The sequence below is a fragment of the Fusarium keratoplasticum genome, chromosome 5 (assembly GCF_025433545.1).
Source record: "Fusarium keratoplasticum isolate Fu6.1 chromosome 5, whole genome shotgun sequence".
Taxonomy (NCBI): Eukaryota; Fungi; Ascomycota; class Sordariomycetes; order Hypocreales; family Nectriaceae; genus Fusarium; species Fusarium keratoplasticum.
This window is the reverse complement of record NC_070533.1, coordinates 1,075,354-1,103,242: the sequence shown is the minus strand read 5'-3', so window position 1 is coordinate 1,103,242 and position 27,889 is coordinate 1,075,354. Positions and strand designations below refer to the sequence as shown.

General features: G+C 53.8%; 6 protein-coding genes across 6 annotated transcripts; 4 read left to right on the top strand and 2 right to left on the bottom strand.

Moving 5' to 3' along the window:
- Positions 1 to 2,029: 2,029 nt before the first annotated feature.
- NCS57_00700200 (uncharacterized protein) lies at positions 2,030 to 3,571 on the top strand (the record flags this gene model as incomplete). Its single annotated transcript, XM_053056867.1, has 1 exon — positions 2,030 to 3,571. The coding sequence occupies one exon, from the start codon at positions 2,030 to 2,032 to the stop codon at positions 3,569 to 3,571; it is 1,542 nt and encodes a 513-aa protein (XP_052913062.1).
- Positions 3,572 to 5,003: 1,432 nt separating this feature from the next.
- On the top strand, positions 5,004 to 6,714 carry NCS57_00700100 (MFS domain-containing protein; the record flags this gene model as incomplete). Its single annotated transcript, XM_053056866.1, has 5 exons — positions 5,004 to 5,179; positions 5,247 to 5,938; positions 6,004 to 6,293; positions 6,351 to 6,448; positions 6,498 to 6,714. 5 exons carry the CDS (start codon positions 5,004 to 5,006, stop codon positions 6,712 to 6,714), a joined length of 1,473 nt encoding a protein of 490 aa, XP_052913061.1.
- Positions 6,715 to 8,065: 1,351 nt separating this feature from the next.
- NCS57_00700000 (uncharacterized protein) lies at positions 8,066 to 8,479 on the top strand (the record flags this gene model as incomplete). Its single annotated transcript, XM_053056865.1, has 1 exon — positions 8,066 to 8,479. The coding sequence occupies one exon, from the start codon at positions 8,066 to 8,068 to the stop codon at positions 8,477 to 8,479; it is 414 nt and encodes a 137-aa protein (XP_052913060.1).
- A 1,282-nt stretch (positions 8,480 to 9,761) lies between these two features.
- NCS57_00699900 (uncharacterized protein) lies at positions 9,762 to 10,979 on the top strand (the record flags this gene model as incomplete). The annotated part of the gene is made up of 2 exons (XM_053056864.1): positions 9,762 to 9,838; positions 9,935 to 10,979. The coding sequence occupies 2 exons, from the start codon at positions 9,762 to 9,764 to the stop codon at positions 10,977 to 10,979; spliced, it is 1,122 nt and encodes a 373-aa protein (XP_052913059.1).
- A 1,419-nt stretch (positions 10,980 to 12,398) lies between these two features.
- On the bottom strand, positions 12,399 to 14,645 carry NCS57_00699800 (Zn(2)-C6 fungal-type domain-containing protein; the record flags this gene model as incomplete). Its single annotated transcript, XM_053056863.1, has 3 exons — positions 12,399 to 13,885; positions 13,936 to 14,022; positions 14,078 to 14,645. The coding sequence occupies 3 exons, from the start codon at positions 14,643 to 14,645 to the stop codon at positions 12,399 to 12,401; spliced, it is 2,142 nt and encodes a 713-aa protein (XP_052913058.1).
- Positions 14,646 to 22,798: 8,153 nt separating this feature from the next.
- Positions 22,799 to 27,714, bottom strand: NCS57_00699700 (uncharacterized protein; the record flags this gene model as incomplete). Its single annotated transcript, XM_053056862.1, has 4 exons — positions 22,799 to 25,206; positions 25,261 to 26,309; positions 26,367 to 27,130; positions 27,184 to 27,714. 4 exons carry the CDS (start codon positions 27,712 to 27,714, stop codon positions 22,799 to 22,801), a joined length of 4,752 nt encoding a protein of 1,583 aa, XP_052913057.1.
- Positions 27,715 to 27,889: the final 175 nt, after the last annotated feature.

Genomic DNA, 27,889 nt, shown 5'->3' with positions numbered 1-27,889 from the left:
TGATGTACGGGGAGGCCAATGATGACGACGGCTGGTGGAGAGAAGCAGGAGGCAGTCTTGTCAGAGACGGCGTGGCCCTGTTGATCACCCGGGCCCGTCGGACGCGGCATGTCCGTGGGATAGTTTGAGCCTACGGCGGTCAGCCGGGGAGAATAATTAACTCGGTGAGCATGTCAGAGAAGATACGGGGTCTAGTCTGGGGAAAGTCAATTGATCAGAGATGTGGCATGTTTTGGTGTAGAGATTACGGCGACCGGCATGTACAAGTCACGAGCCTATCCGAGTTGCGCCGAGTCAACGATCAACGTGGCTGAGAAGGTGGGAAGACACTTCTCCAACACTTGCCTAGATCAAGGTTGCGGTCGGTCCTCGGATGCAACCATCCAACGAGGCTTGTTATCACTAGCGAAAAAAAAGGGTCCATGGGCGAGCGAGCCTGGAGAAAAGAGAGAGAGAAGAACGACGCATGGGCTTCGAGTGATGCCATTTCGACCTGGCCCAACGGAAATCGAAACTGATCCCGGACCGTGCTCCTATTTGGGGCATGGGGCTAGACCCCATATGGACCAAGTCGCCCCTGGTTGACCAGCGTGACCCGTCAAATACGAACAGGGAGGGAGATTGATGTCATTCGTTGGGAGGCCTACCTATGGGAGGATGCATGTCTGTCTGTCTGTGTCTGACTGTCAAGAAAGTGAGAACCAGTTGATGGCTCTGGAACAGGATCAAGATGTAACCACCCCGTTGGAAAAAGGGACGGTACGAAAAGTCTCGGCGACGGTTTAATCTCGACTCTCGGCAACGCCACAATTAACACAATGCCCAAATGGACTTGCTCGATTCACGGAATTGGCTTCTAACAGCCGAAATCACCGACGTAAATCATCTTGGCATTCAAGTCACGTTTTTTCGTTCTTTTCCCTCTAAGAAAAAAAGACCTAGACGACGATCAACATGCAATGGCAAAAAGGGCATTGCGCCAGGTCCCAAAGACATGCAGCTCATGTCCACTTGGTGTAATTTAGTCGACGGCCAGTGAAAAACGGCCTAGACCGAAAAGGGGGGCACCCGACTCCCCAAAAAAGAAGGGGCCATGCCTGCTGCAGAAGGATGTGCGCAGGTCCGGGCAGCCAGAGCGCGTCGCGCTGTGACACATTGCAAAGGTGATGGGAGCATGCAGTTGCAGATGCAGATGCACGCCTTTAACCGCGGTCTGTTTTCGAATGGAAAAATCTTGATTCGAGTTTCAAGAGGTTGGTGCTTCAATTGAACTATTGTCTTTTATTCGCAACTGTATTCCACGTCGATTCTTTTTCTCCTTCTACGGTAAACGTTGAAAAGAATTGTCAAAAATCCTGCAGGGGTACTTTGCCACGAAGTATCCGGTACCTTTTAGCGTCCGTTCCTCGTACCTGCCCGCAACTGCAGGTGCACTTTTTTTTAGGCTCGCCCACTCAAAGCCGCCCATCCCGACCGGGCATTCCTTTCACACGTCCCCCCCGACTCACTCAACCCATCCTCTCCCCCCTCTAGGTGGCCACGCCTCTTTCTCAATCCTTCGTTCTGCGCAACCAAACCAACCACCACGGGCAGTCTTTTTTCAAGTGCTGCTTGTATCTTACTGTTCCTTCCACTCGTTAACTGTCCTATTTTGCTGCTTACTCTTCTTTTTCCTTGCGTTGTTTTTTCCTTTTAGCCCATCATCACTGACTCGCCGTTGCTTGCTCAACTACCTCACCTCTTGACGACGCGCGTGCCATTCTCCCTTTTTACCCACCTCACACAAGCCGGAGCAGCCAACTGCCTGCTTGATCTGTCGCCCACGCCACGTACCCCCTCTCAATAACATCTTCAATCCGAGACGGGCCCTGTTTTTTATTTCCTGTGTCTTTCATCGACTTGGCCCTCGTGGGTATCTCCAACACCCCCTTGACATCTATTGTCGTCATTCGATCATCGCCTTCTCGACTGGCCTTGATTGAACCGTCCGTCACACTTGCTATCGCCAACTCCAGCAAGACTTGCCGAGATGCAGATTCGACGACTTTTGTTCCTGGGCCTGCTCCTCGGAGCTGAAGCCTCCAAGCTCGCTGTCCGCCAGAACGCCAACTCGGGCTCCAACAGCCCCGCGACCACAGCTGAAGAGACCGAGCCGACGGCTGATGCTACAACGGCCGCAGAGGCATCGCCTACCGAAGAAACTACCAACGAACCCGCTGAGACTACCAACAACGAGCCGACTAGCGAGCCGGAGCCCACCGAGGACAGCACAACCGAGTCCTCCCCTACGACGACGGACTCTGGGGATACTACCATTACCCGAACTGTCACCATCACCGATGCCGATGTCAAGACTGTGAGCCAGCAGACGACTGTGATGCGAACCATCACTTCTACCGTCCTCGTTACTTCGACTGCGTTCGAGACCACCACTGTTACCAGCAGCGATGCCGAGACCGCGACTAAAACCGTATATGCCACTACTACCGTGTGGGCCAACGAGAAGCGTGCCCTGAACCTCGCTCCCCGAACTGTCGGCAGCTACGACGAGCTTATCTTCGAGGAGCCCGCGCCTACCATTACTTCGGTCCCCGAATCCTTCAACAACGAGCACTATGGCCTCCGCGCTTTCCGACGAGGCCTCGAGAAGCGTGCCACCATCACCAAGCTCGTTACCGTTACCGTGGGTGAAGACAGCGATAAGACCGTTGTCAACACGGTCGCTCGAACCGTCATTTCTACCGTGAGCAAGGAGACCAAGGTCACCAAGACCATCACCGAGACCGAGCAGGCCGGCGCCAAGACCACCGTTACTAGCACCGGCACCCTCACTATTACCTCTACGAGAGTTACCACGGGTGTTGTTCAAACTGTGACTGTTGCGTCCTCGGGAGATTATGGCTCCGCCGGAACTGGTGTTCCTGAGTCCGACAACAACAACAGCAGCAGCAGCGGCGGTGACGATGGTGGACTGTCCACTGGTGCCAAGGCTGGTATTGGTGCTGGTGCTGGTGTTGCCGGTCTTCTCATCATTGGTGCCCTGATCTGGTTCTGCGTCAAGAAGCGCCGCAACGACAAGCACAAGGCCGAGTACGACGATGTCTTTGGCTCGTCCGAGGTCCCCGTTGGCGGTCCCGTCAGCGGCTCTGGTACCGCTCCCAACATGTCCCAGGTCTCCCCCACCACTGCTTCCTCGACTCTGGCTCCCAGCCGCAACCCTACTAAGGGTTCTACTCCCGAAGGCTACCGTGGCACCGCTCTTGGTGATGGCCGTGCCGGATTCGCCAAGCCCCAACCCTACGGACGCGCCTACATGCCCGCGAGCCCCGAGACAAACTACTCGCGCACTACTGGTGGTGACAACATGGGAGGCGTGAGCCCCGAAACCAACTACTCTCGTGCCGCTGAGATGCACAGCCCTGCCAACACAGCTGAGCTCGCCAGTGACAGTGCCGCCGCTCGATGGCACCAGAACGACGCAGCCGAGATCGACGGTAACCAGGTGACAAGTGCTCACGGATCATCGCCTCCAGCGAACGTGTATGAGATGCCGGCGCAACCTTACAGGTAAATGAGGGGTATCGCCATGTGTCGAGTACAACGGCCATGGCAAAAAGGAAGGAAAAAGGAGGAAAGCGAGATTCTTGATTTGACCTTTTCGAAGATCTGATTGGGAGAGGGAATAATAATGTCAGATACTTGTACATACGTTGTAACACCCATTTTTCCTTGCGTCTATCATGCATGAACCTGTACACAGCGGATGAAGAGGGGGGATTTCCGCACCTCATACCCTTTATATTCTTTTGTTGCCATTCATTCTCGTGGGTAGGGACCGTGATATTCGTGTGTCTCATACGGGTGTTGTTGAAAGGTGTGATTGGAGTGAAATGATACATACGGGGAGGACAAGGTTCCCGAAGGTTAGTTTAGGGATCCTGTCACGTTAATTGAGTAACAGCGATGATCAATGTAGCCCATTTTCCGCCATGTTTCTGCGTGTCTGAGTTTTGAATGGTTGGGTGGTGGTGATCATGGATCATGGTTGATTTGGAATCAGTGCTCGCGTGCTGTGACTGGTTGTGGGTGGGACGAGTGACGATGTGGTAAGGACAGTGGCACTGGATGATGTCGAGTCATTTTAATCTTGGTTCTTTGCTCATTGCTCAGGTTGTCATTGACTTGTGAATACACACTATGCAATTCGGGTTTTGTGAAAAGCAATATGGTTAGTAACGAGCATAGGTGGTGATGACGAGATAGTATCTGACCCTCCACTTGCAGTGGGTGATGGAGAAGTCGGCCGCCTAGGAGTGGCCGTTATCGGTGGCGCGATGCCGTGCATGGCCGGGAGGGAAGGATGCATGCAATGGATAAATGCGCAACTGCCAAGTAAGGGAGGGTTCATGAGAATCCCCCAGCAGAGGAACTGCAGTAGATCTCTTGCTTGGATTCTCTCACGTTCGCATCTGATACTCGCCTCTGATTCAATTGCCACAACAAACAAAACCCTTGGAAAAAGAGTCACTCACCAATCTTTTCTCTCTTGATGGTAGCGTTCCATCTGCCCGTAAAGTGTCTCGGCCAGACCCAAAACCCACCCAATCTCAATGTCTTCTACCTCCTCTTTCTTCCCCCACGATGAAGAGAGCACGGCCTATGAGCAAGGACTAGATGGTCTGACAAAGAGCGGAGCTTTGTCATAAAACGATACCTATCTGATTTTTTTTTTTATCTCTCGCCTGCCGCCAAGACTAGTTAGTTTTTGGGTGTTACCTTTGCTCATGTGGCGCGGCCTTTTCTTCACGCCAACCCCATTCTTGACAGCTGCATCGTTCGTTCGGTTTCTTCCAGAAGGAATTCTCCGTTGGAAGAGGAGAAGAAGCGGTTTGATCCCATCGTGAGTTTTTCTTTCTTTTCTTTCTTTTCTTTCTTTTTTTCCGTGTTGAAGAGTGCGAATACTCATCCTTGTGTAGATCTCGGCAAATCACCAACTTTGAACCATGGCCAACAAGTCCGAGTTTGCGCCTGGCGAGGAAACCACGCCGCAGACCTTGGGCGATGATGAGGCTCAAGTTCAGACTCACACGGCCGAGGATGAGAAGAGGCTCGTGATGAAGCTGGACTTTTACATCATCCCCCTCGTCATGGTTCTTTACCTCTTTAGTTTCCTCGACAGGTTTGTTGTTGCTCCTCGTCAAGTCTTTTTTTCTTCCTGGTTCTTGGTGACTAATTCGAAATTGCAGAGTCAACATTGGTAATGCGAGGTTGTACGGTCTCGAAGAGGACCTGAACCTCTCTTCGGAGCAGTTTCAGGTTGCCGTGTCCATCCTGTTTGTCACGTATCTGCTCTTCGAGGTTCCTTCCAACCTTGTCTTGAAGCTTTTTACTCCTCGGCGTTGGATCGCTTTCATCGCTGCCGCGTGGGGTCTCATCGCCACTCTCATGGGTCTGGTTAACTCATATGGCGCTCTCATTGCTTGCCGTCTTTTGCTCGGAGCTGTCGAGGCCGGCCTGTTCCCTGGCTTGACTGTTTACCTGACCTTCTTTTACACCAAGCAAGAACTCGCCCTGCGTGTGGGATACCTCTTCGTCAGTGCCGCCGTCGCAGGTGCCCTCGGTGGTCTGCTGGCGTATGGCATCGGCCACATGGACGGTCTGCACGGCATGAGCGGATGGCGCTGGATCATGATCATTGAGGGCATCCCGAGTTTCCTGGTCGGCATCGTGACGTACTTTGCGTTGCCCAACGATGCTGAGACGGCCTACTTCCTCGACGACAAGGAGAGGAAGCTGATGCGAGTGAGGCATGCGCGTGAGTACGGAAACACAGAGTCCAGCCGCGAGTTTAGCAAGGCGGATATGCTCTGCGCTTTCAAGGACTGGAAGGTGTGGGCGTTTTGTGTTGCGCAGTTTGGTGTTGACACCATGCTGTACGGTAAGTCTCCAACATTTGGCTTCGACCTTTTCCGAGTCCAATTTGATTCTAACGGGCGATTGCAGGCTTCTCGACTTTCCTCCCCACCATCATCAAGGATCTTGGTGACTGGACGGTTGCAGAGACTCAGCTCCTCACGGTGCCGTGCTACTTCCTCGGCGCGGCTGCATATATGACGACGGCCTATCTCTCGGACCGTATGCAGCGCCGTGGACTGTTCTGCGTCATCTTCGGCCTCATCAGCGTTGTTGGATACGCAGTGTTGTTGGCAGACGTGGCCTCGGGTGTTCACTACTTTGGATGCTTCCTCGTTGCGGGTGGACTGTATGTTGTTGTTGGTCTGCCACTGGCTTGGGTAAGTTTGACATGAGATGTGTAAGACGAATGTGTCTGACAGAGTTGTGTGTTTTAGTTGCCGACAAACTCGCCACGGTATGGAAAGCGTACGACTGGTACGGGTATGCAGTTGACCTGGGGCAATGCGGCGGGCATCATGTCTGCTTTTATCTAGTGAGTATGTCCCCTTGAGAGGAGAGCCTCTTGCTGACAAGACCAAAAGCCCTGCCAAGGACAAGCCCCGTTACACTCGCGGTCACGCCGTGACGCTCAGCATGGTGGCTCTCGGAACCATCATCTACGGATTCCTCTGGTGGTGGTACAAGCGGGTGAACGAGCAGCGACAGGCTGGTGTAATGAAGGAGAAGCATCAAAACATGCGTGAAGATGAGCTGGCAGAGCTTGGAGACGAGAGTCCGCGCTACAGGTATACCATTTGAGTGAGGTGGATGATGATTGAGTGTATGAGAGACGTGAAGTCAAGACGGTAATGGACAGCGAGAATAGGGGTAAAAGGTGGAATAGCTCGAGCTCTAGAATAGATGGATAGATAAAGACAAAAGACATGGATGACGTCTCCCCTCGGAATCCGGCAAGCAGCATCATGGGCGGGAGCGAGGTTTATGTGTTAGCTCAATGACCATCTCGGCAGAAAGAAGCCGTGGAGGCAGAGCCTCACAAGAAAGACGCGCAAGACCCGCACGGGCCTTTCTCAGCCATTCCAATGTTTGTGGCTTGAAGCTGAGGCCCAAGTTCGGGTTGACAAAAAGCTGCTCAATGTCGTGTCCATGATGCAGGTCAACCGTGGCCCTGTTGAAAAAAATGGCGAGATCCATGGCCCCGACGGGCAAATGGGGGAGAAGCGGCACGCGGATTGGACATGCGTACGTCAGCTTGTGTTGTATGGAGGGGGGCTTGTGCATATACGAAGTTTTCTGGGGCTGGCTGGAATATGTACATGTGCGTGGTGGAATGTGACGATGAACGACAAGAGGCGAATCGTTGTTGTTTTGTTATTTGTTTTGTTATGACCTTTTTTATTGTCTCTGTAATTGAACTAACTGTTCAGCTTTGGTTGAGTAGAAGTGGACGTGCCACTATTCAGTCCCCCTTAATAAACCTGCCGATCCATGGATGCCGTGTTTTTTGCTTCTTTCCATGCTCCCGGACAGTCGGCACTGCTAACAAACCGCAGTAAGACCTTGGACGGCTCACTGTTTCCGTTAGCTGGGAATAATCACGAACACTGGCTCTCATCTTTGCCACCGAAAAGCCCCCTATTACTGTGTCTTGTCTTAACTGAACGCACCAACCAATCCACGTAGGTACCCCAGGAATAACGCGGTGGGCCGGAGGCTTTCTCAGCATTGGTTCCAAAATTAACACCCCAGAGCCTGGTACTGCCCAGGCAGGGTCCTGCGTCCAGTGGAGCAAGGTCTTTTTAAAGCATTTGACCTTCTCTTGTTCCCCTGGTTTCCTGCACTGCATTCCCATTTTTCTTACTTCCCTTTTTACCTGGGTGCCTTCGTTTCACATTTGCCCAGCCTCGTCCTTCGCTTGACTGCTTATTTTTTTCTTCGTTACTCCTTCCTCTGGAAGTTGGCTCTTGCATTACTTTCCATCTCTTCCGGCTTCATCTCCCCTTTTCCAACTTGATCTTCGAGTCGAGCCGTCAACCATCACTTGATCGAGCCATATAACGAACGAACATCTTGCATCGTACAAGAATCATAATCACATCACCGAATTCATACACGATTTAATCACCTCACCTTTTACAACACCGACATCATGCGTTTCGCCAAGCACGTTCTTCCTCTCGCCCTCGTCATCACCGGCGTCATCGCCGCTGGTGATGAGTCTACCACCGAGGTGGCCAAGGCCAAGGCTACTGCCACCGACGACAAGGCCACCCAGACCACGAACGAGCCCGACGAGACCAAGGGGTCCGACAAGACGGAGGAGGCTGAGCCCACGGCTACCGGAGACGACAAGGACAAGGACAAGGAGACCGAGACTGAGAAGAACAGCAAGGCCAAGGTCACCTCTGCTACCGAGACGGAACAGTCGATTGTCTCGTGGAACCCTCCCCAGCCCTCGACCATGGCTCCCGACATCAATGCTTCCTCCCGCTCTATCCAGACCTCGGGCTACATGGCCCTGACCATGGTGGGCATCGTGTCCATCGCCGCTGCTTTCCTATGAGAGAAACAGAAGCTCTGCTATTCACAGCTATTCCTTGTCGATATTCCATCAAGTCTGAAAATGGCCTGAAAGCATGTCATTGTTGGCGTCCAACTTCTGTCTTGTTTTTGCTTTTTACTATTTTATGGCGCTGCAACGGGTGGGAATTGGGATTGGCTTTTGGCGGGTTAATCAAGTTTAGTTGGGTGGACGCGTCGTCCGTGTGTATGTGGCGTGGCGCTGAGACAAGTCAATTTGTTTCGCGGAAAAGGCGGGAAATTGGATAAGAGAGAAAGCTCTACTAGACCAGGCACTTGAGAGATAGAAGAGCATTTGCCTTGAGAATAATAATTGTCCATACAGATAACTGCTGACAATTGAGAATGGATAAACATGTTCGAGGTCAAGACTTGCTTGTGATCAGCCCATGTGGTTGAGTTGGCTTCGGGGCTAGTGGACGGAATGCGGATTCAGCACGGCCCCACTTTCGGAGTCCGGAGGTGGAAGCCGGACTGGCATTGTCAAAGAATGGGCAGCACCTGATAATCAGCCCAACTACTCGATAAAGGACTTTCAACTCATTCGCTGGGCATCCATCTTTGAGCCAAGGCCACGTTTGACCCTTGAGAGACAAAACAGCAGCTTCACAAAAAAGGCCACATGGAAACCCTCCAATCACGCAGTCGGCTGGCGACGTCATACCTAACCCACCCCTCTATCCGCCCAATCACTCGCGATTGCCCCGCCCCCTCATCGATGTGATGGGAAGCTTGGTTTTAGGTCCAGTCCAGTGTGTGTGTGTCGCCCAGCGCGTGCTGCGGCTTCCCGGGTCGGGTCCCCCATTCTAGGCCGGGCCCTTCTCCTTCAGTGAGGCTTGCAGCGCTGCAGCGGCAGGGCGATGGGCTCTGGTCCAGTGAGGAAGGGGCGATGCGTGCCTTGCATCCTTCCAATCTCTCTCTCCATGGGCCCTGGGCATCATTCCAGTTTCTCGCCCAGCTGATCTTTTTGCGACGACACGCACTCACGCACTCACGCATTTCCTTTCTTCTTCTTCATCATCTCCCCCTTTGTCATCTCTCTCCTAACAATTCCATCTATTCTCTCTTGTTCCGACAGACAATCGCGACTCTCTACACTACCGCTGCCCATTGACATTGACGTGCGCGCCCAAACTGCCTGAGCCGCTGTGGACGGCGGATCAACTCGTTCCCTGACGTCGCCTCATATTCACGCTCGCCTTTGTTCGCTACTCCTCCATCACCCATCATCTCGACCTCCTTCTCTTGGTCAATCTAGAGACACCATGGCGCAGACACAACCCCCGACATTTATCAACCTCCCGCCTCCGGGCTCCAGACCAGAGACACCCTCTGAGATGCCGTGGGTCCCTCTCGCTCCAACTAACCCCGTCGTGCAATGACGTCGCATTGCTTGAACCTCGACATGGAACTGACCTCGCTCCTTGCTTCTTATCAGCGGTACTCCTACGAGCACCACCACCTCCCTCTCCGCCCTGTCCACCACAGCCATCAAGGACGGCCATCGCGGCCACTTCCCCCAGGGTCCCCTCGGCAGAGGCCACCAGCACAACCCTTCCACCACCAGCCTCGAGGCTGAGCGTGCCGACCGCATCTCCCGACTCGCTGGCCTCGAGCGCGTTGCCACCCTCCGAGCCCCGACCCATGCGCCTCCTCCCGCCGGCGCATCCTCCGCTTCGCCGCAAACCACCCCGACCTCGACGACCGGCTTCCCTCCCAACTTTCCTGCGACCCAGCATCTGACTCCCGCCTACTTTGATAGCAATGGACAGCCTGTTGCTGTCACCAAGATGAGCACTGTTGGCACAGCCAGCGCGACCGAGAGCCACATTGGCGAGGGCGATGATGCGCGCACCACGGGCGGCGATCATGACGAGGATATGCTGAGCACCGATACCAATTATCGTGAAGCCGATTCAGTTACAAGCATGGGGGGTTATCCTGATGCCATGGATGAGGATCTTGATGGTACCACAACTCGATCCGTAGGCGGCTACGATGATCGAATGAGTGATGACGGTTCTGCATCTCTGGTGGGCTTTGGTGAAGGCGCTGGCAGCACTGTGTCTGGGCCCATCTACCACCGTCGACCAGCCCCTCAGATCTGGGGTCTTGAGAGGACGAACTCGGGGCTCAGCGACGCCCGGCGCGAGCGCGATACTCATATGGGTGGTGACACGCCTGTGAGCATCTCTGCCCTCCAGGAGCGCCGTGATGCCCGGATGGTGGATGGTGTGGCCACCGACCCGAACCCAGGACAGGGTACTGAGAACGATTCCTTCGTTGACACAACCTTCCGAGGGCCCGTACCAGTGTCGCAGGCGCAGTCACAACCTAGTGCTGGTCACGAAGCAGCGGAGAGGATCGTCCAGCGGCTAGACAGAGGCGAAACCAGAGCACCAGCGTCGGGTCTAGTAGGGCCTGGCCGAGGTGGTGAGCCTCTGGGCAAATTCTACTTTGAGGGTGAGAAGCGTGACGACTGATGAAAGGCCATGACGAAAAGAGGTTAGCTATCAAAAGGGATCCAAGTCTGAAAATGTTATTTGGAGACATTTCCTACGATCAACCTGGGGCGACGCTACGGTTCTGTATGCTCTTTGAAGGAAACCAAGCCTGTTAGAGGTGGAAAGAACGAATTGCCCTTTCGTGTTGCTATATGCGTCTGAAGGTGTTCGTGTATCGTGCTTAGGATCACAAATGCATTCTGTCCTTCCGGCGATAGGTTGTTCCTCTGCGTATGATGTGACTGTTCAACCTGGCTCCCAGGTGTTGCTCTAGGTCATAACGAGCGGACTCTTTTCTGCCTCGAGCCTCCTCAAAGTGTGAACACGGGCGATCGAGGTTGATGGATACCCGCGGGCGGGGGTTAAACTCTATGAAGAAGAGACAGCATAGACATGAATACGTCTTCTCCATGTGCCTTAAACAAGGCTATAACATCTATATCGAGTAACTAAGCATTATCAAGACCACACTTCCGGCAAGGTCACATAGACAATCGAGAATGAAGCGAGATGATAATGACCATCAAATGAATCAACCTGGCTCAGCATCTTGTTCTTGCCCTGGTTCGTCTTGCATCATTGTAAAACTACCAGAATAAAAGTAAAAGCAGCAGCAGCATAGCATGCCTATAACATCTCGACATGTTTTCAACTCTGATTGTTCAGTTGCCCCAGCCTGACATTCTTGACGCCGGGTGCTTCATATCCCATCATCCCGTAAAATGGAAGCAGATGGCAGCAATAATAAAACCAGTCGCAAAAAAAAAAAAAGACATTGCCATATCCCCTTCCGTTCAAAGGTTCTGGTTCGTCTCATGAGACGAGACACCGTTCAGATCCAAAAACATGAACGCCTTGCTTCTCCTCAATAGAGCTTTCATCCCCTCAGGGGTAGGACCTCCAGTATATAAAAGTCATGCTGTGCCACCCAAAGTGCCTCAGTGGCGTGGTCGGAGATTCGTTCGGATCAAAAACAATAAAAAGAAAAGGGTGCGGATCTTATAATCCCGCGGGTTACAGAAGAGTAGTCAAAACCCCCATTCCTCGTGATAGCCCTGATATTAACATCGTCGTAGTAAAGTGATCAAAGATGACTGCCTCCGTGTTGAAATGATCAAGGCATTTGTTGTTCTTCTCGAATCCTGTACTTGTGTGTAACCCTGCTGTATCCAGATCCCTCAAAGCTCATCATGAGTAGAACTGCCATTGTGCTGGATCAAAATAACAATAACAATAACAGACTGGTATACCGTCTCGGCCGTTGACAGTGCTTGGTAGATATTATGAACCTTGGGCACAAACTAGAGGCTCGATTGCCTCCAACGCCCAGAGGTGGCGGATGAGTCTGCAGTTCTTCGTGATAAACGTATTAATTCGGTTGTATAATTTCGTGATAATTCATGAGCAGGAGAAGTCGAGGCGCATCCGGCGAGCCACGCCCTGCCAGTCCCATACAGAGACCCAGTCGCCCTCTTCCATGCAGGACCAGACCTTTTCGAGAAGCTCGATCACGCGGTCGCAGTTTCGAAGACCTGTGTAGCCGCGCACTGCCTTGATTCCGCCCCGGATGCGCTCGCGTTGGGTTGGCTCGAAGCATGCAGTGCCGATGACAAGACATGGGATGAGGAGAAGGGTCTGTGAGGGGTCTGAAGGCTTGAAGGATTCTAGGATGGCCAGTGACTCTTCAATCGCCAGAGTAATGCGGCGGTCATGATACGCCGGCCGTCGGCTCGGTGGTGGTGATGATGCTCTGTCGCAAGATGAAGTCGAGTCCTGCTCGTGCATCGAACTTGTTCTGGATGGGTTCCTTGAAGTCGGGCAGCTGCTCGCCATGTGGACATCCAAAGGGCCTTTACCCATCGACACCGTGGCCATCATCGAGGCTCGTCGTGCCGGCGCAGAGGGCATGGTCGGCGGGGGCGGCGGTAGGATAGGCAGCGTGCTAAAGGTCGAACGGCGCATCGGTGGCACTGAAGGCGGGTAGATGGACCTGAAGAGATACACCCACATCATCTGCTTGTACAGCAGCCCGACACGATCACGGCTGTCGCCTGGCGGCCATTGAGGCGTCCACTCCCGGATGGCGGCGTCGATTTCTGCCGCCCGGTATAAACTAGTGTAGTCAACAACAGGGTCAACCGAAGCTGCCATGTTGGCACGGACGGTGTTCCGGATGGTGGTGATCTGAGTAAGGTAGTGGAAGAGGCCGTCAGAAACGCCCAGTAGTCGAGGTGGATGAATTGGTTCGGATGGGGTCCAGTCCTCAGAGGACAAGCGCGCTGTGTTGCTCTCGGGATGCCAGAACAGATCATCAGCGTAGATGTGGTACTGGAAGAACTCGGTGATGAAGGTGTGGAAGGCCGGGTCCTCAGGGGGTGAGTTGTGGATTAGAGTCTGGTACGCTTGGAGGTGCACTCGGTGTTCGCCCCGGGGGTTCCCATCAGCGCGAGTTTGAAGCAGCAAGCACAGCATCTGTCCATATCTTGCCGACAGAATCATCTTGTTCTCGGGGTCGTCCTTGTCCTCAGACCGGCCCATATCCGCGTAGAGCCGTTTCATCGATTCATCGTGGTGATAGTCTGCTCGCTGCTGCAATGCCTCACGGCTTGACTGGGGGTTATCGGCTAGCAACTTGGCGCCGTAGGGAGTATCCCAATCAATGTGTTTGCCACTGACGGCCAGGATGGAGTGCATGAGGCCTTGGTGCTTGTTGGCGAGCTGAAGAATGATGTCCTTGAAGGCATTCTTGGCCTCGCCTTCTACTGTAAGGACGTTGCTCAGCTGCGTGATGTAGTGCTTCCAGAAGATCTTGTCCTCCGCTGTCTCGACACCATGGAAGATGGGCTGCATGGTGATCATGGGGAGGCTTTCTCGCCGCAACCGCTCTGTTTCTATGGTTAGGGAGACTAAACCGTTGTTGTCAGGTTAAACGTACCCTCTTCAGCCTTCTCCTTGCCACTCTTCCAGATTTGCTTCTCGTGGTAGCCCTCACAGACCACGGCGTTTTTCTCACAGTTCATGCCTAATACATTCGTTAAAACCAATGAACAAGTTGGGTGAATTGGCTTGGGTCGTACATCGGGGCTTTGCTTCGTCGCACTTCTTCTTACGCTTACGGCATGTAATGCATCCAGTCTTTGATCGACCTTTGGTCACCTTGCTGGCACCCACTGCTGGGGTCAAGGGATGCTTCCTTGGTCTTCCTCGAGGTCGTTTCGGCTTGGGGTCGGTGCTTGAGGGTTCTGCGGGAGCTGGTGCCAATGGCGCTGCCTTCAGATCGTCCATGTTCAAATCGTCCTCGACCGGCTCCAGCTTCGGAATTGTAAGAATGTCGTCGGATCCTTGCTCCCAGGTGTTGTCCATCTCCACATCATCACGCTCGCCATAGCCAGTACTCCAAGAGTCAACCGATGAGGCTGCGGAATGGATCATTGTTGGTGCAGACGACATGTCTATTCCTGCGCTCATAGGTGATATCTGACCCGACTGCATCTGCGCTGCCGTCGAGTTCAGCCACAGGGGTTCCATCGTTGAAGGTGATTGCGGCATCATGGCGTCTTGGTCCTCGGAAGACATGCTATGGCTGTCGCACCAAGCCAGGTCTCTCTCACTCGAAGCAAAGTCAAAGGGGATTTCCGGGGCCATTCGGTACCGTCGGTGCGCCCCTGTGCAAGTGAGCGGTGTCCGGGAGTTGAATTGAGAGAGTCGGACGCTTCGACAACCGTCCAGATGAGATGGCGGTTGATCAAATACGATCCCTCGAGCTCAGAGGGTGACGACTCGGCATGAAGCTGTGGAGACTGGTGTGTGGTGGTGTGGGTGTTGGGCTGGACTAGCCGTCGACACCAGCGCACCAGCGGCTGATCGAAGCTCCTTTAGTCGCCTAGAACGGGCGACAGTTCAATGGTCGCAAGATGAAAGGGAGGGAGAGATGAGAGGGATGGAGGGGCCATGTGGGGGAGACGTCTTATTTGGGAGGCAGGCTAAAGGGTGACAATGTGTGAAGGATTCTAAGATCCAGCACTGGAGACTTCTGATGCCCGTCGACGCCATCTCCCCACAACCATCATGGTCCAACGATGAGGTTGGCCTCATGGGCAAGGTGAAGAGTGCCACTGTCCAGGGACCCAGGAGCTTCAACCACCATGTGCCGTTGGTCCCGTCCAGGATCGTCCAGGCCCGCCGAACGATGCCATCAAAGTGTCTCCTCCAATCCCTGCCTGGGGCCACTAGTGGGCTAGGTCCCCTTAGCTCTCGACGATGGGTGCATGGGACGTGGAGGCCACTGAGCACACGTCTCCACCCAGCTGGATGGGGGGACCTTGGCCTCTCCACCCTCCAAAGACTTAGCGTTTTCAGGGCCCTGATGAGAGACGGCCAGATACCTCAGGGTACTTCGAACCCTCCACGCACCAAGTGGGACGCAGCTTGTCTCGACTGCTCGTGGTCTTGGGCTGGACGGTGAGCGGCAGCGCTATCGATGCTGGTGACCGAGATATGAGGGAAGAGGCTGTTCTTGTGAGCAGTTGTGTAGCCTGGGAGGGCTGCCTTAGGCAAAAAGGGTGCTGGCCAACAAGTCATTGCTTCTTGCGCGGTCCTGGAAGCGATAGATTCTCAGAAGCCAGGCTGGCTATGCTTGGGTACGAGGCATGTGGAGCACATTGCCCAGTCGTGGTTCGACAATACGTTGATCCCTCTCCAAGAGTCGCACGACAACAATGTCCACCAACTCAAGGCAAGACTAGGGCTTGCGGCCTCCAACGTTGTAGTGCTGCTGTAGCATGATATCATTGCAGCAAAGTACTGTGATTGGGAATGGTGATGATGTTGTCGCTGGTTTCAGTTGGAGTGCCAACAGTGGTGACGGCGGCAGAGACACACTTGCGATCCATCCATACATACATACATGTAGGTAACGCGCTGACGTGCGGGAGGGGCCGGGCTTGTAAACCACCAGTAGGCCTCAAAGTTGCTGTCATCGTCTTCTGTTCGTGTGGTATCTCTTGCTCCGTCACTCCCATCACACCAATCACGGTTGTCCAGTCTTGTTGCTCGAGTAAGGGCTGCAGGGCGCACAACAGCGAAGGAAGCATTGGATGCGGACAGGATGCTTCCGAGCCCTGCCCGCTATTGTAGATATTGCATCTGGCCTCAGAATCAGGTTTGGGCACCGGTGAGGAGGAGTGGAGGCGGGCATGCAGTCTTGCGTTTCTGCAGCCGGATAGGATACTCTGTAGATGGAGTCATTTCGTCAGAAATCAAAAAGCTGGTTGGATACGGTTAATTGGGATCCTGACATCTGATGGGCTCGGAAGGTATGTATGTATTCGTCTTGGTTAAGTTGATAGTTTTTTGTTGTTCCAGGTTGGCGGACCAGGTTGCCCAAACCTAATTCAAGGACAGTGTCCGCCCACCGTACCTTCCTCAATGGAACCATGGAGATCACAGTGCATCAGAAATCTGACACAGTACACCTTCCCATGAGCTTCCACTTCCATTAAGCTTATGGTAGACAAGGGTCTCTTTCACAAATCTCTTCATCCATCTCATTCATCTCATCAGCATCGTCAACTAGCATGATGCTTGTCAATCTTGGACTTGCTTTTGCTCCATCTGGCTCCAACGATTTACTAGCGGAGACCCCGACTTTGAGCAGATCTAGACCATCCACCTGACCTGCCGAATCGCCTTGGACTTATGCTGCACCTCGGAGTATGCAGCCAACAGCATCATGGCGATCCTGACTCGGCGCGGGCTGTTCTCTGAAAGGCATTTCCGCATCTGATGGGATCCTGCTTCGGATCTATGTGCTCCGTACCATGTGCAAGTCCAATCTCGCAGTTGTCCTCCCCCCTTTTCTGCTCTAGGACCCAGGCTGACTTGGTAATTCCAAGTCCCTATTACTAGTGCCCTGTTCTACTGCAGCACACTACTGCACCGTGTTATTAGCGCTTGCATTACTCTGGGGCCTGGAAAGCCGCGGCCTAGGATCAATCAACGATTCTTTTGGGGCTCTGTCAGTGTGACTCTAGGAAGCATGTCATTTGAGGAAATGACTTTTTCGCATTTGTGCCAGCTACAGCATCCATGGTAAGTCTCGACACTTATGAATAGCACAGAAAACGGAACTAAAGTTATCTCGTACAGAACCTTGATTCATGCCTATCCTGTTAGGTTAGTAGCTTAGCTACCTTGTTTAACCTTGCTTTTTCTCGAGATCCCTACTCTAGGACATGCCCCGTAGCTGGACGGGTACTTGTGGGAAGAAGCAACATTGCATCCTCCGCAGTCAACCGCCAGCCGCGCTCTCACGGGCCTCATGGTGGTCAGGGCACAGTCCCTCCATGAGACAAGGCTTGGGTCGGTCGATCATCACAACCACATTTGCCAATCCAATTGACATCCAATGTCGATTGCATTCGGCAATGGCAACGTGTTAGATACCGGTACGTGACAGTTCGAGGAGCTGTGGAATCCTTGACAATGGATGGCACCAACGCCACACACCAGGTATAACCCCCACGCAAACCTCAAGGCTCAGCCTGGGCTAATAGCTTCCCAGTACTGTACTTCGTACTCCTGTCGTGAGGCAGCTCGTTGCGTGTGGTAACATCGTTGGAAGCTTGACCACCTTTCGAGAGGCGCACCTCCTCCTCAAGAACTGAGACGCTCGACCCTTCGCGTTTTGCTTTTTACAATGGCGGGGGGCAGTAGCCCTGGCTAGAGATGCAGTCCCCTGACTTTTGCTGGGAACCCAAGACTTGCGTGCCTCCTTGACCGGCATGCTGGTCCTTGCCTTCGAACGCCCTGAACGTGGTGTCGTCTGCCAGGGCCGTCGCATGCATTGGGCTATTAACATTACAGCGATGGTAATGTTTGAGCTTCTTCCTTGGTGGCCAAGACGCTGATATACGGAGTTACGGATACTCTATACTGAATTGGAGGTTTGGTCTAGGTGGGCTAGTCTAACATTGGAATAGGATGCCTTCAGGATGAGCTCCTGTGCTGCCACGCTTCACCAATCGCCTCTTCCGAAGTACTTGTTTTGGAGTCGTCAACTTGGTCTGGCCTCATCTGTTCAAGTACTCTGTTCAATGAGCACATGGATAAGGAACAAGAGACACACCTCATGCCCTGTCAAAAGAATACTTTGTACATACGTATGCAAGCAAATTTGTCCATCACCCGGGTTCCCCAAACGAGTAATCCTCGCTCAGCACAACTCGCACTAACACATGGCAGGCTGAGCCTCTCCCCCTGTCACGACCTCCATCTAGAAGCCACAACGGTTTCAAGGCCCCTGTTGGACCTCTCATGGCAAGTCAGCCAGCTACCGAGCCAAAAGCTATTTGCCACGCCGTAACAAACAACCAAACAGAGCGCGGGCGAATCTCGAACTCAAGCTCACCATGACAAATGGCTTTCTTTCTGACGACAGCTTGGGAAATGTGGCACGTTCCGCGTTGCAAAACTGCGAGTCCTACCGCTGAGAACTGAGCTCTCTCCACTACGGAGTACAAGACCCAACGTCCTGCACGAGCCCGAGAATGCTCCCCAAACGCTCCGAGGGCTAATACTGCGAATCATTCGACAAACTGATGCGCGCAGAGGCCTAGGAGCGACCCTGATCTTGATGGCTTTAGGCCCCGTGGCCTATGGGAACGCAAATAGCGCAATGCCATCTCTATTCCTTTCTAGGCTTAGCAGGCCTGCGGCTAAAGACCCACGACAATCTGTGTGAATTGCTGACACGCAGCGGTACCTCGAGGTACCTGGACGATGCTCGCGCGTTCGGTCTCACCAAAGAATTGTCTTTCATCAGCCAGCCGCGTCCTCACCTGTGCCTTTCTTCCCTGTTGTATCGAAGGTGAACATGGATCCTGAATCAGAGCAAGATCGTGCAACGGGCGTCATGGCTGATTACAGAGTACGCCATACGGGCTGATCGAGATGGCACACGAGGCTTAGAGTCTCCTGAAAGTTGCGAGGTAGCTTCGTTTGTTTCAAGGTCTTACTTAACTTGCTGTGCTAAAGCCACTCATCGGTTTAGAGTCAAGGAGGCTCTCTCTACCTACCCTCTTTGGAAGCCGCAACCAGCAACCAGTACCAAACATTACCATCGACCACCCCGAGCCGTCCTCAGCTGCTCTTACACCGCTGGACGGTGTGGTCCGAGTGGTCGGTCTGGCGTTCAATAAACCCCGGGAACTGACTTCGACGGCGCGCCGGTCAAGGTGCGGTCCGTCGACTGACTCCCGTCTTTTCCCTAGTCTGGAGACTGAGCGGGTGAATGGATCCAACCAAATCGATGGCGTCCAGACCCTCCCGAAGAAACGTGCGCATTTGGCAGATGATATACGTCATAACCAGCGTGATGGCCAAGCTGTTGGTTCCAGCAACCCAGCCTATCCAGCCCAACCGAACGATGGCTTTGACACACAAGTCGCAGAACGATGCAATGCCACTCGCCTGTGGTAATTAGGCACCTTGCTGACGGCCCTATGTATCCCTCACTAACCCAATACTGTAACGGCTGAAGAGCTCACGGGATCACTCCTCGGGAATGAAGATGTCATGTTTTACCCGTACCCAGTCTGAGGGCGGACGCGGACCTGCAGCATTGACAAGCATCAAGCTGCCTGATGCCGTGCTAAGGGCAGTCCGTGTGCGATTTTGCCACCAGAGGACCCTGGCGATCCCTCAACCTCGCCGGCCTGCCTACACTACCGCGCTGTTGGTCTCGATCCTGTTGCAGAAGGATCTGTATAGCCTGTACGCCATCGGCAGGTCGCAGGCCAGCTCGTATCAACCTGCTCCGGGGGGGGACATGGAGCTCAGCTCGTCAACCAGCACAAATACGCCTAAGTGGTCCAGAGCGCATGGAGGCGGGTCGCTGTAAGTGCAAGATTATGCCCATCTCCAACTCCACCTCCACCACCACCACCACCACCACACTCAGCCCTCGTCAACTGACATCTTTGGTAGGCGCTCGATACCACACAGGCTGCACCCACCGCGCCCACCAAATTAGCGTCACACCTTAGCACGTTTCTTGTCACGTTGTTGGGTGCCAATACGGGGTCTTTAAGCCCAAGAAGGTCAACGAGGATGAAGCTGACAGCATGGCAACAGAAATCGATTGACTGGTGACTAGTCCCGATGTCAATTTTCCGCCAACACACGAATAAAAAGTCTCATGGAAGCATACTCTTCTCAGGTTTGGCAGATCTCCCGTCACCGGGCCGGGGACGATCGTCCCAAGACGAACCGACCGGGCCGGCAATCTAGAAAGATGCGGTGAGCCGACCAGCCTTGGCATGACCAAGGATAGCAAAGCCTTTGAGTTGCAACATAACTACGTACGTACGTGCTACCGCAGCACGGTATGTACGAGGAGCATCCAGAGGCACACATCTCTCTTGGCTTTGAGTGGAACGATATGATGACCCCCACTGAGTGACAGAGGACGCATGTGATGCAAACAGTGACGAGCTTGGAAACAGGTCGGCGAGTCGTGGCCGAACAATGTTGATGTCTCACCAGCGTCCTGGGAATTTGGAGATGGTTGGCCATGCTTGGAAGCATGGTGCAAGCCTCCAACAGGCCTTGCTGGAGATCGTCGACTCCGCCGACCAAGAAACGGGTCTAGGCCGATTTCTCCAGACCAGGTCGACCGCTGTTCGGGATTAAGCAACCGTCGAAGCAGGGACTGCACGGTCTTTGGTTTTCAATGCGCCAGCCACCAGTAACCACCGTTTATTGGAGGGCACTCGGGAGGCCCAGCTACTATTCAGGAGCCCGGAACCTGGATCACCCATCGAGCAGCGGACCAAGGTCTAGACAGTCTGCAAACTGGAGGAGGGGATGGCTTTGAGCAGGGCCAATGTCGTCTGTTTTTGTTGAACTGGTGACCCGCGGTCATCCTATCCAGACCAACCAACTACGCAACAAAGTCGGGATCAATTGCTATATACAGGCAAGGATTGGCTCTATGCGCGAAGTATCTACCAAGAACTACTCACTGGTGGTTTCGTTAGTGGCGCACGAGCGCTTGCTGTCAACAAACCAAGATCTGCAGCCTTTACACGCCCTTGGGAACCTCTTCACCAGGGAGGTTCTGGCCTTGTGTCAAGACGGCGCCCAGAGGCCGATCTGACATGATGATCCACTACCTCGTTCAGATGATAATTCCGAATGCCATAGTCGACAACTTTAGTGCGATTATGAAGTAGTAGCACCGATGGCCCGAAGAAACAGGATATGATTGGCGCGGTTTGGTTCTGGGTATCCAATAGCCTCTTGAGGAAGGATGTGCCATCCAGATGGAAGCAGGAGACGAGATGTGGCTCGGGCGTTGGCCGAAGGCCGAGACCTTGATGAATGGCTGCTCGCGTTTGATACTGGCCGATACCTACCCCAGACTCCCAGACTGGGGATGATCGACAAATGCCCATCGGAGGCGGGGCCGATTATTCACAGAATCGACAGTGGTGTTGAAGAAGGAGGCCTGTAATGAGTGGGGGCCGTGGGGAGCGGTGTGTGCGCCATGGGATATGTGTGGATGGCTTCATGTCGTGAGTGAAGCCAGAGACGACGTGGACCTGGATACGGCCCAAGGAACCACACCAGATGAACCAAGAGGAAGCACTATCCCGCTCACTTACATCATAGCAACAACACCGCTTGTCTTGACGACGCAGCAGCAGCAGCACCCGACACATGCGCAGATGCAGACGCAGACCGGAGGCCAAATTGCATCCAGGATCTGCTCGGTGGCTTTTCATCCAGACGTCTTGTTCTCTGTGGCACCTACTATACTGTACAGTACTGCACTGAAAATCCGCCGTATACAGTCTCATTATTCGTCCGGCACTTGTCACCAGGCACACGAGATCCAATGGCGAGCGAAGCCGACCCACGCCGGTAACCAGGCGCGTCTCTGAGGGCGGGCCTCCCCGTGGCATATTCGGGATGCGCGGTGGTCTGCAGGTGATTCGACGTCTGGTGAAGTACGGGGCACTTGGTCTCGTGCATCGTCACGGGGAGTAGATGGAGGGTGGCCCAGCGACCAGTACCTGTTCCCCGTGTTTCAATGTTTGCAGTACATACATCCCGCGTCAGCTAATGCCGTGGTGAAGCGCGCTCGTCCTTGTCGCAGCTCTCTCTGCTTAATCCCGGAGACTTGGAGGCGCTGTGGGCGAAGGGGTGGCATGGATGCGGCCCCTCCAGGTATGTATGTATGGCTTCTGGGGCCGTGTTGTGATTCATGCGGGACACGAGTCAGATGTCGACAGGCTCCCCGGGCGAGGCGAGAGGATGTTCACCAGGATCATCTTCGCTTCGCAAGGATCGGTCGCTGCCGCAGCGCAATTGCGAGTTGCAGATGATGAACACTTTGTCATCCATGGTGAACCAAGGTGAGTAATTCGTCTGGTCGTTGCTCACCGGGTCTCCATCAGGCAAAAGCTCCTTTGTTCAGTGTCGCATCATGCCATCTCGAGGCACGAGAAAGGGGCATCCGGTCAGAGGTAGAGTACGGTACGCAGTAGAGCAGAAAGGGTCCCTGTTGAAGTAGGCCAAACACTCGTGCAACCTGTACCGCGGCGAGCCCCTGAGAAACCGGCATTACATGCTCGAGCACTGTTTATGATATGAAGCTACATACGTTCCGTCCAAAACTCAATGTAACGACAATCTCGACATGTCCTCGACCATTCGTCCATATACGAGATAGCAATCAGTCAAGAGGTTGTAGACATTTGACCATGGCCATGACCCTCCAACGTCAATCCAAAACTTCACCTGCGTCTCGATACAACCTCATCTTCTCTCCTATCCACCAGCCTCTCTCCTTCGTCCACCGCCGCTCGTCCAGAGCTCGACTTTCTCCCATCAAGGCGCAAGGCCGTCCTGAGACCTCCTCCACTGCTCCCGCTGGCCGCCGTCGCCGTCGTCGTGCTGCTCGGTGCCCGTATTCCCCGCAGCTCATCCCGGCTTGCCTTGCGGAGCTTTCGTGTCTCCACCTTGAGCCCCTGTGGCTTCTTGGAGCGATACGCAGCGGCAGCGAGAGAGGCTTCGACCGCGGAGGCGGCCCGGTGCGGTGCCTGTGCCTGTGCTTGATCCAGGCGGTTGAGGGTGAGGTTGAGCTGGGATGGCGTTGGGAGAGGCGGCACTGGGGGTAGGGGGGATGAGAAGAGCGGCTCGGGGGCGTCTTCGATGAAGCTTTTCCAGCCAACAAGACTCTCCATACTCTGTCGGCGATCGAGACCAAGGCTCTTCCGTTTGATTTCCCCCCTGCTCCTGATGCTCCCAAAAGAACCCTTGCGGCTTGACTTCTTCAGTGATGGTTTACCCTCAAGATCCCGTTCTGCCTTGTCCCGGAAGTACGCCGCCCTTGCCTCCTTCTCTCGCTTGTCCTCGCGTTGCCCTGATAGCCACGGCGAGGAACAAGGAAGCTGGGGATCCGGGTCGTCAAACGGACGCCAGTGCGTGCGTGGGGTCACTGGCGTTCGAGGAGTTGCAGGATTACCATATTCGGACCGAACACGTTTGCGGAAGAGGCTGCTAATGGCGGAGGATGGTGTTCGCGGCATAGGGGTGCTGCTTGGCTCGTCCGGAGTCGGGGTCTCACAGATGACTGTGGCCGCTTCTTTGTCGACGGACACCGAGGATGAAGCTCCAACTGAGGCATCACCCTGCCGAGTCGAGGGACGGGGGGTGTCGACGGGCACAGACTTCTGGTTTGGCCGTTGCTTCTTGAGTTTGGTCGACTGAGAGAAATCCTGTGTCGTAGTTGAAGGATAAGGCTCGTCATCGTCCTTCTTCGCCGTGACTTGTGTCCAGCCCGAGCTTTCAGTCGAGTCTGACCATCTAGAAACGTCGTTAGAACCTTCAGGCCCGTCGATGCTCTCGCGGGGGAACTTCAAGGCCCTTCGTGGGGTAGCCGTAACGGCCCTTTCCAGATCCCTGAGGGCTGCCCTTTGTTGATGGCGGTTCGGCACGTCAGGGAGACGCCTTATCGCCGGGGGTGCGTTATCATGGCTTCTGCTGAGCTGGGCCTCGTTTAGCTCTCGTAAGGGGTATCGGAGGCGCGCCTGGGTGTCCCTGAGGTTCAGCATCATTCTCGACCGAGGGAACGTCCCCCCCGTCGGTTCCTCTTCATTATGCTCTGGAGTGAAGCCCGAGTGTCCTACTTGCGGCTCTATGTTGAACGAGGCCTTGCGATCCACGTTTCTCCGAGGCTGTGTCGGGGTTATGAGGGTGGATGATGAGCGCTGAAGACTTCGTTCCGGCGATAGGTTCGGGTCCAGATGACTGCGTAGCTGACGTTGCAGTCTTCGGACCGTCTGATCCTTCTCTGCCATCATACGGCTTTCCTCTACCATCTCACCAGATTTGCGCTCACGTTCGTGCAAATCACCCACTCCAAGGATGCCAATCTCTGGAGACACATCCCCAGTCAAGGCATCAAAGAGTCCTGACCATCGACGATCGCCTTCTTCCTTGTTCTGGAGCTTGGGTCGGTTGATCTTCAAAGGCTCTGGCTGAAGAGCTGATATCATTGATTCAGCATCATCATCCCATAAATCCGCCGAGAGCCCCTGAGACAGCTCGTCATCGAGACTATGAACTAGCTGGGCCTGGTGAGAGTCCTCTGCACAGATCTGCCCACCAGCAGCTCCGATGACCCGTCGTGTGAGGGTTCCAGGTGTCAAACGCTGGCCTGGTTGAACAGCAATTGAGAAACGTGCAAGGGGGCTTTGTGTGACGGTCGATGTAATTGCGTAGGCGCTGTATTCGACCGCTTTGCCTTTGGCTTTTGGTGTCGCATAGTCCGAAGTAAGTAAACCTCCAGCGTGCAATCTCGAGGTTTCCGGTGAAAGGGGGCGATCTTGAAAGCCTTTTTGCAGTCGCCCGAGCTGTCCTTCTGGTTCTTCTGCGAGATGTGACGTTTCGACACAGATCTTGGGCGTTTGGAACGAAGACTCTGATTGATCTTGGAGTTTTCGACTCGAACCAACATTGAAATCTGTTGGATCTACCAAAAATTGTTCAGGAGGCGTCTCTCCTGTCATCATATCGTCGTCGTCATCGCTGATACTGCTCTCAGGAGCTTGATCAGGTGTCATTGAGAGAAGGAACTTGCTCCCATCTTCCAGCTTCGTTTCATAACATGACAGTCTATCAGTCTCTAAATCGGTAACAACTACTACAGTTAGTCTCGCAAATAGATAGAATAGTGAATGCGAGGATGTCTCACCATGCTGTTGGAGGGAAGTTGGGTCCAGCCCTTCCTGTACATCGACATTGGCCTCAAGGCTCGCCTCTTGAAGGGCGTTTGTCTCGGACAAGTTCGTCTCGTTTCCAATGTTGGCGAATGGAATATCCAAAAGAAGACCCCGCATATCGCCAAGATGGAGCGACAAGCGCGGAAAGTTAACACTTGGGGGCGCTGGCCTGACCGTTGCCACTGACTCTGTATCAGACCCAGGTTCAGTTCCGCCTCCAGACCCCTCACGGTTGGTATCGTCCCCAGGCGCTAGGTCTCGCCGAATACAGTCAGGAATCTGAGGAATGACGAGGAATGTCTCCCCACGAACCGACCAGTAACATCGTTTACCGGGTCGAGGGAGCTCGCAGGGCCGATTTTCTCTCTCAGAGTTGGCCTTTTCGATTAAATAGAGTCGCGTGTATTCCATCGGCGAAAGACGGGGCTTGCCCAGCTGATATCTCACATCAGCGTCGTCTTGTTGTGTCTGCACTGTTGGTGAGACAATGTCAGGTAGAAGTTGATCCTCCGAGGCATCCTCGGTCGCTTCCGTGAGCGGCTCAACTTCTAGAACAGAATCCCCATCAAAGCAAGATTGTGTTGTTGATACAGTCTTTAGAAGGGGGCGTATAACCTCCAAGTCGTGACCTGAGTTCGAACCCAAAGCATCCACGCCCGAACTTGTATTGAGACGTAAGATTTTGGTTTTGAATACTCGTCGGCCCTTCGTAGAGGCCGATCCGCTTGGAAGAGGGACACTCGCATGCTCAGCAATTGCCTGAAGAGAAGCCGGGTCGATAACCATCCCTTGTTTCAGTTCTGACCGAGAAATCATGTGCTTGAGAAACTTTTGCAGGACCTTGGGTGTCGCGTTTGTGCTTAGAACAGAATCTGGGATCGGGGGGATAGGAGGAGCAGGAGATGCGGGTTCTTTCGTCTTGGAACGCTTTCCTTTCTTGGCCGGGGTCTTGCTGGTAGGCGGCGGATTCTTTTTGTGGTCGGACTCATTCTCATCATCTTCGTCATCCTCGCTGTCGAGACTGTACTACCATTCTCGGCTTTTGAGTTCTTTGGGTATGAGAAGGCCCAGCATGGACTTTTCGAGCGATGTCATGTCAAACTCGCGTGCGAGGGGGTGCTGAAGGAACTCTGTTTTCGAGATGTCGTCGGGATAGCAGAGAATAGGAGGCGCATGTAAATCTCCAGCAAATCTAGCACCGTCTGTCTTGGCGGGGGAAAACTCGCGACCAGGCATGCCTTTGAGAAGGGGATTGGGGACTGGAGGTGCTGAGGATGAAACGGGTGATGCTAATGGTGATGCCAAACCAGATCGCCTGGCATCAAATGAAGAACTGGCGCTGAAGGTTTCTTCAAAGCTCTGTGTGCGAGGAGAACTGCTGAGGATTTGCCAAGAGTAGTGCGCGGTGCTTGCGCGTGATTTCAAAGAAGAAGATTCGGCAGATGTTGCTTCAGTCGGTACATCACTGGGCGGTCTTTGTCTTGGGATGATCTCTCCAGCGGCATTTAGGATTGATGAGCAGATTTCTCCCAGTTTCTTGGTTTCTTCGTGGTATCGGATGAGAGCCTCTCTGGCCTGGGGGTATTGGGGAATGTCGCACCAGCAGAGCAATTTCATTTGAAGGACCTGTTGGCGTTGCTGGGAAAAGGGATCCTGGGACATCAAATGCTCGAATACGGCGAAGCGAATGCTATCGCGAAGGCCTGGCGAATACGGGGTCGGGTCTCGATCATCTTGATCCTCGAGGAATACAGCCGACGGAAAGAGGGCGTTGAGTAGTGCCATGATTTGGGGTATCTCCTTTCGTAGGTCGGCATCCTGGGTCAGTTCTTTGATGAGTATCTGGGAATCCCGTCAGTGAAACGCCCACTATGTGTCTATCCGGATTGCCTTACCCAACTTCGGAAACCGGCGTGAAATCGCTTGTACTTGACAGAGGTTGTTCGATCAAGTTCTTCAAGAATATGAGGATGAGTATCATTGACGGGAGGAACCTCCAGTCCAGACTTTTTTGCTTCAATCACGCGGGTGCGCTGAGCCTCTACTGCGGCCTTTGCAGTCTCGACACGACGCAGACGATCAATTTCCATCGCATCCAGGTACCCCAGCGCATTCATGACGCGAGCAGAATTGATTTCCCCATCCTCGGGCTGTCGGAAGACGTTGCGGACTATGTCCTTTACCTTGTCTCGAAGGTTTGTGCTGTAGTTAATACCTCTGGCAGTACGAATGGCGGGCCATGCTTCCTGGATTTCGGCCTGAAGAGCCCGGTCGTTGTCGAATGATAAGAGTCGGCGCTGTAAATCCCGGGCAAACCCACATTGGCGAGGGCTGAGTTGATCATCCTCGTTGTTTGTCAGGCGAGTGAGAGCTTCATACCCACTGCCCAGCCACCACTCTTCGAGTTCGGCGGCGAAAGGCGGCATCCCTTCTTTGCTGGCTACGCCACGATGCTGGGGCCGGACATTCGAGTGGATGGTAGTAGAAAAGGGAGCAACAAGGTAGTGAGGTTCAAGGAACAGGACGAACTAGGTAGAGAAATGGTCGCCGAAATGAGTGGGTGGGGTAGAATCGCGGGTGAGGTTGCAGGTGAGGGAAGAA